Here is a 7,751-nt window from a genome sequence, read left to right as displayed (position 1 = left end):
CCCCAACCAGATAGAAGCAAGCGCCTATAAAAAGGTTAAAATAATAGTTAATTGATTTTATTTGAGATTAAAAAGATTATACACTATTCGAATTTTCTAATGGTTATATCAATTTAATATATCCTTTGACCTTTGAACTATGTTATATCAAATAGTCTTAGTTTAAAATTACAAAGTTTTACACCATAAGGTTCCAAAGATATAAGAATTAGAAATTTAGAGTTTGAAGCGAGCGTGCAGTTCCTTTAATTATTATGAATTAACTTGGTTTGTTTTCAATCATTTTTTTTATAGCAATTCTAATATTTGAATTTAATTATATCGATTCAATTATATCAATTTAATCAACTCTCTTGTCCAAGCGAGCCCTTTTTTGATAATTGATTCTTTAAAAAATAATTCTAGTGTTTTTTTCTCAATATTTTATAAAGTCAGTCGATCGGTGGTAAATTATGTATTTAATAACATTCTAACAATCGGTTTCTTTGTTAAGAACTATTTTACTCTTTTAACAGATGGTAGGTATCCCACACCCCCCGCCCCTCCTCTTCATATCACCAATCATGTCTGAAATCTCCTCCCCCCCCCTCTCTTGCCTTACTCCCTAAAACGTCTCCTTGTAAAGTGTTTTCAATGCATATATGTAAACCGACCTAAGGACAACAAATCTAAGGCGTTTTCAACATTATTAAATTAAGTAATGAACACTTACTCAACATTTTTTCAGAAATATCAATTATTTAAACTTCCACAATAACTCAACTTATCTTTATATAACTTTAATAACCTTTCATGCCCTTATCTAATCAATTAAAATCTGAACCATTTATGGTCGGAAACCCCTTAGGTCCGTTTTCTCTGCTCTTGGTTATCAAAGAACCCTGCAATATAAGTGTGTTGAAGTAAAATTGAGATAAATGATCCTATCTAATTTGTTTTGCTCCTTATAATTTTTATTTAAAAATATAAATATAAACTGTATGTATACATTTAACAATCTGAAAACGGTTTTTGGGCTTAGGACTAAAAGAGAGACTCGCAGCACAGTGAGTTTTCAATAAAGCAAAAATTATTTTAAAAGAATATAATTTTCTTTATACTATGCTATTTTTGCGTCAACTTGATGATGCGTACACAAAAATTCTAATTTTTAAATGAATGTTTCTTTAACACATTAATTCAATTTAATAATTTAAAAATGACGATTTTTATCAATTTGAAATTTGAACCAAGTCTTGAATACCTATTGAAAAAAATTATGTTTGAAAACGTAATTCTAAAAAATAACTCAATGTCAAGAGATACAAATATTTCAACTCCTAAATTCTTTTGAAGTCTTAGAAAGAAATGTAAAAAAAATGTTGTGTTTACTATTTACAAATACCCGTTTACCAAACCAAAAAGTAATCAGAGGCTGGATTTTAGAAGTTTTAAAATCCTGCAAATTTTCCATGAGATCTTTATTTTCTATCTCTATAATATCTCTAGTTTATCATTATAAAATTTATAAAATTATTTTCATTCGCTATATCAACAAAACAGAAATACGATTTAAGCCCCCGGCCAGAATGGATCGATGGATACTTTAACTCTGAGAATTTGCTGTTACTTCTGCGCCCCATGGTATTTTATAACTGCTACTTTTTGCTAAAATTGTCAGTTAGTTATACAGTTCACAGTACACACAGTGTAGACAGAAAAGATTTTTCGTGGGAATTTCTTGAAGCTTGATCACAAACATATTAATTATACTAATATCTTACCTGGGACAACCTCCCCCCCTCCTTCCTGTACAACCATACATGCTTCATTCATTAAACTTTGCAGTTGCTCTAATTATAGATTAAAGTTTATATAAACATCCTTTTTGTAAGTATTTTCGAGTATTTTTCTCTCTTCTTATGAATTTGATAATTTTCGTTATCTATTTAAAAACTTAAAGGGAGTGTTCGCGAAAAATGAAAGGGGGTATAGGCTTAATGCGATAAAAAAGCGCTTTTGATCGCTACTAATCTTACTTCTATCTGTTGCGTCTGTAAGGAGAGAATTGTTAAAGACGTCTTATACTGAAAAACGTAGTGTCCATACAAATTCAGAAAATTGCAACATACGACTTAGACCCTAATAAAATCAATTTAATTTCAAACAAATCATTCAGATATTACAACCTATAGTCATCGATTATCTTTCGCCACATTTATATATAGTTGATTTTTCATAATATGTTTTAATTGTAATGATCTGAGAGTTACATTTATTCCTGTTTCGAGGATTTTTGGTAATGAAGACGACATTTTCATATTTTCCAGGAATGTTCGAAAACAAGTTGTAAGCTAAATATTATAGTAAAACTCTTCAGTTACGTCCCGTCCTTAGCTCCAGTAGGTCGCTAGAGTAGGCGCAGGATGATTGCAGCACGATCTTTTGAGTTTCTCTCTCTTGCAGAGGATTCCGCCGTGGCGGATCTTGATTACCATTACAGTGACGGATCTGAGAGTCCGCCTGACTATGAGGAGGTGGCAGATGTTCAACAAATGGTTTTTAATATACACAACGACACCCTGTATTCTAAAACCAGCTCCAACTCCTCCCTTGAACTTTCCAGTGATCCTGTCACCAAAGCAAAAATCCTCCAATCTACAGTTTACTGTATACACAGGGCCGAGGGTTGTGCCTGGATGGGTCAACTTGGCCGGCTAAAAGGCCATCTTAACACATGTAAGAAGGACGCTATGTTTTGCTTGAACAACTGTGGAGCAAAGATTGCTCGTGTGAATATGGAAGATCATATGAAGTACACTTGTCAGAATAGATTGATAAATTGTGTGTTTTGCAAGCGTGGGTTTACCGGAAGTGAAATTGAGCCGCATCAAAATATATGCGGGTTTGAGCCTCTGTATTGTGAAAACAAGTGTGGACAGAGGATAGCTAGGAACAGGTTGAAGGCGCACATGGTGAACAACTGCAGCAAGAGGTTGGTTAACTGCAAGTACTGTGGGAGAGGATACACCGCGGATACGCTACAGGGACATCAGATCAAGTGTCCCATGTTTCCAGTCCCATGTCCCAATAGATGCGGAGAGAATTGTCGACGGGAGGAGGTTGAGAGACATCTAGTGAGATGTCAGGAGGGACTAGAGAGCTGTCCACACAAGGTTGCTGGATGCTCCTGGCAGGGACATCCTTCAGTTCTAGAGCAACATATGCTGGATACCAGGGAGCAGCATCTAGATATGATGGTGAAATATTGCAGCTCCCAGCAGCAATATATTCATAGATTAAAGCAGGAGCTGGAGAAAGCGAATTTACCCAAGGACGGAGTTCTAATCTGGAAAATTCAAGATTTTGAGGAGAAAATGGCGGAGGCAAAAACTAGTGAAGGATTAGAGCTTGTCTCTCTGCCCTTCTATACATCCAGCTCCGGGTATAGATTACAAGCCTCACTGTTCCTGGGCGGTAACGGAGGAGGAGAAGGAACCCATATGTCCGTGTATATCAAGGTACTACCTGGAGAGTTTGACAACATCCTAAAATGGCCGTTCAAGCACACCATCTCCTTTACCCTGCTGGACCAGAACCCGGACAGGCAGAGTGCCGTCAACATCGTGGAGTCATTTATCCCAGATCCGTCCTGGACAAACTTCGCCCGGAGCAGTAAAGTTGAGGACCCGGAGCAGCTTGGGTTCGGGTTCCCGAGGTTTGTTCCCCATGGTATGTTAGGGATGAGGAACTATGTGAAGGATAACACCTTGTTCATCAAGATCAGGGCCGACGCTAACAAGGGAGTCGCGGTCTAGGACATTTGTCGATAATGCCATCGTCTTGTCGACTTATAGTCCATGTCGACTTTGTGGAGAATAAAACCGTTGATCTCTGTAAACGGCATTTTAGTGAAATCTAGTCAAAAATGTTATAAAAACGTTGTACAGTATTAAAGCCATCCATTAGGCAGCTATCTTAGAAGTGTGCACAGTGTACACCATTATTTATCTATGTTTATGTACAGAATTGTACAGTACATGCAGCTGAAGAAACCAAAGATTTGAACATATCAATAATTTGTAAATATTATATTTTGTATAATAAACTTATATTTGTTCTGATTAAAAATGTTGTTTTATTATTTTTAACTCAAGGAGGCAAACGTTAGGAAAATGTTAAGAAATATAATTAATGGAGGGAAAAGTTTTATTTAATTTATAGTCTGTAATTCAGACGCTGAAGTTTAATCATATCAATTGTTTTTTAATATGTACGAGTTCAGTAAAGTAATATCTTAAATAATATTAAAAGATTATAAAGCGTGTATATTTTATATAATATATATGAGGAATTTGAAATTCATTTATTAAAATCTAAAAACAGTGCAATGTTTTCTTATAGCGTGTGGTGTCAGTTTGCTTTGGCGGATTTTCAATATTTTTAGAAATGTGTGAGTTTTCATTTGTAAGCACACAAGATATGAGCACATCATATAAATTTCACAATGAGGGAATCATTTATTTGGCGTACTGTCCCGTTCTGCCTTGCATAGTCTGTCATTGTAGTGGCCTGCTTTAGTTGGTTAAAGTCGGTTTGGTACTGGACATAAACCGGAGTTAACAGTGACATTCTTGAGAAACAACATATTTTTGTTAACACAATAGCTCACTGCAACTATTTTGTTAGCAAAATAGCTGAAGTGAGCAGCTATTTTCTAGGAGGAAATATAAGAAGTTTAAGCACAGCAATGTGTCGGTTTATATCCAACAAAGAAACTGCAGTACACTTTTGGTAAACGAAGATATGGGAGTTTTTGGTGTACTAAATCTAAATCTACTCATGATGAAAGATAGATATTCATGTTTTTGCAGATTTCGATTTCTCAGTTAAAAAATTGTTGATAAACAACTAATGAAAAGGGAGGGGGGTTCAATTCAATGTGACATATTTTTGCATAAATAGAAATAACAATTTAAGGGAAATATTTCAACAGGAAATAACACAAATTATTCATTAATATCAATCAATTTAAGGTGTAAAAAATAAAATGTGTCATTTTAGAATTGGGGGAAATATTCCCACAACCTGTAATTTTGAAGTTTTTAAAAGAATATTTCAGTCTGTAAAACTTTATTTTGTATCTTTTGTGTTATATTTTTTATAGATACACAAAATGTATACTTACTCATTTAAACCAATTTAAGTTACCCAAATTCAAAAATTGGCAACTTAGAGCTTGAAAAAATTCATCAAAGAATCTCTATATATAGAAAGTTGTAATCTCTGGTTTTTTTGTCTGTCTGTTTGCATATCCGATCATAACTCATGAACCCCTTGACCGATTTGCATTAAATTTTAATTGGAAACCACGGAAATGTTCTTAGTTTGGTTTTTAGATTCTTAGTGTAGGGGGTCAACTCTAAAAAGGAAAAATAGCTAAACTCGTGATTTACGACCAAGTTGCGAGTATTCCATTTAAAGGGACTGTAAACGAAAAATTAAAGGGGGTATAGGATGAGACCTGAGAATCTCAGGCGTTGAACGATACATATAGGACATCTATCTGATGTTCCTGTCTCGATAAATTGATATAAAAATGTGTCAAGTTTATTCGAAAATTCATTTATACACAATTTTGTATAAATGTAGAAATTTAAACAGAGCTGAAAACTTTAGAATGGGATATCCTTAATCCTGATCGGATAATTAATCTGGAGATTAAAAATTAGAGGAGAACAAGCAATATTTAATCTCGAGATTAAGAAAAAGAGTGGATTAAGCATTAATCCCGAAATCCACCATTCAAAAGTTTTCAGCTCAGATCATATTCAGCAAATATGCAATCAATCTGAGAACGATTATATCCCACAGGAGCCTGAGAATCTCAGGTTTTCTTCTCTTATAATTTTTTTTTTAATTTTGCATTTTTAATAGATATAATTGATAATATTATTTTATTTAGTCCGTATTACGCCACCAGAACTTCAGCCAATGGCAGTGCAGTATACTGGTCACGTGATTTCCGTCTATATCACGTGACCAGTATACTGCACCGCCATTGACTGAAGTTATGGTGACGGAATACGGACTATACATATGTAATAATATTATCAATTATATTTATTATAAATGCAAAATAGAAAATTTAAATTATAATAGGAGCCAATCTGAGATTTTTACACAGTTTTATATCATATTTCTCATGACAGAAACATCAGATAGGTGTCTTATGGGTATCTTCAACGTCTGAGATTCTCAAGTTTCATCCTATACCCCCCTTTCATTTTTCCTTTACAGTCCCTTTAATTAAACATGACGATTCCAGTTTTTAACAATAGCAATATTTAATGTACAGGTGCCAATCCAACGATAAACATTCATGATTCATGAACTTTTCACAAATTATTATTTTCATGTATAGGATACAATTTTAAAAACATATGTTTAGAAATACAGATGGTAAAATTTAGGTTTACGGGGATTATTTAAATGATAAAAAAAGATAAGTTTAAAATTGTGTTTTTCACATGATTTTCTAAATATTATGAATGCTACTCAATGCATAATAATGCAAATTGCATATAGCTTACAAAAAAATTTTTGAATTGTTGTTATTTACCCAATCCCCCCTCCCCCCCCCTCCCCTCCTTCATTGTCGCCCTTCCCCTTTCTAGTTTTGCACATATGTAAAGCATTATACAGTCATTTCACCTGTATATAGGGGGAGTTTAAATAGACAGAGCTTGTAAAATAGATCAATAGATATATTGATATAACTAGAACAGGATAGATAAGTCGATAGATAGATAGATAGATAGATAGATAGATAGATAGATATATAGCCAGAATAAAATAACCATTTTTTTTGATTGATTGATAAAGTAATAGATATTGAATTAGAAAAAAAGTATTAACATAAAGATAGCTATAGATAATCAAACATAATAAAGCTAGATAGATTAAAAGATAGATAACTAAATAATTAACAAGTGCTAAATTGGTTTGGAACGAAAAATGTCCGTCATTATGTTAAGAGCGATACAGTTTAGCAATTTATTTGTAGTCTACTATAAGTCAAGCCTGTCACGCCACATACAAACTTCTGGAGAACTAGTCCACCTTAATGGAACTAGTGTACTGGCGTACCGACCCACCTGTACAACTAAACTGGTGTACTGTACAACCTGCACTAGTGTACTGACCCGCCTGTTACAACTACAACTACAACTACAACTACAACTACAACTACAACTACAACTACAACTACAACTACAACTACAACTACAACTACAACTACATCTACAACTACAACTACAACTACAACTACAACTACAACTAAAAAAGGCAAAGGAAGAAAGAAAAGGTAGTTAAAGAGAAGAAAAATTAATGGTAAAAAGAAGGGAGCAGGATAAGAATGAAGTAGTAGTTAGAGGGACTGTAAGCGTATCTCAAGTAACCCTCCATGCAAAGATTGCAATGCCCGATTTACAAAAAAACGACGGTATCTTCCACAAAGGGTACCGTTTTAAATTGGGTATTGTCCTTTGAAATTACGCTTACAGTCCCTTTAAATAGAGTTTAAAAAATGATGAATGAGAGGAATGAACATAAAAGGAGATTTGATATGTTTAATGTGTTTTTGCATTTATTTGTTGAACATTAATTTGAGAATATAGAACCTAATGTTCAAGAGAGTCACGTTCATCTTAAAGAAAACTATAATCCAATCCAGCTTTCTTATCACGTACAGGAATTTACTCCCCCCCCCC

At 33.8% G+C, this 7,751-nt stretch overlaps 1 protein-coding gene across 1 annotated transcript; it reads left to right on the top strand.

Annotated features, from left to right (window-relative positions):
* The first annotated feature begins 2,371 nt into the window (after nucleotides 1-2,371).
* LOC111716930 (TNF receptor-associated factor 4) lies at nucleotides 2,372-4,110 on the top strand. The gene has a single exon (XM_023492440.1). It carries the CDS (start codon nucleotides 2,406-2,408, stop codon nucleotides 3,795-3,797), a length of 1,392 nt encoding a protein of 463 aa, XP_023348208.1. The 5' UTR covers nucleotides 2,372-2,405; the 3' UTR covers nucleotides 3,798-4,110.
* The last annotated feature ends 3,641 nt before the right edge of the window (nucleotides 4,111-7,751 follow it).

This window comes from Eurytemora carolleeae, unplaced genomic scaffold (genome assembly GCF_000591075.1).
Source record: "Eurytemora carolleeae unplaced genomic scaffold, Eaff_2.0 scaffold2277, whole genome shotgun sequence".
In the NCBI taxonomy this organism is placed as follows: Eukaryota; Metazoa; Arthropoda; class Copepoda; order Calanoida; family Temoridae; genus Eurytemora; species Eurytemora carolleeae.
This window is presented reverse-complemented; position numbering and strand designations above follow the sequence as displayed.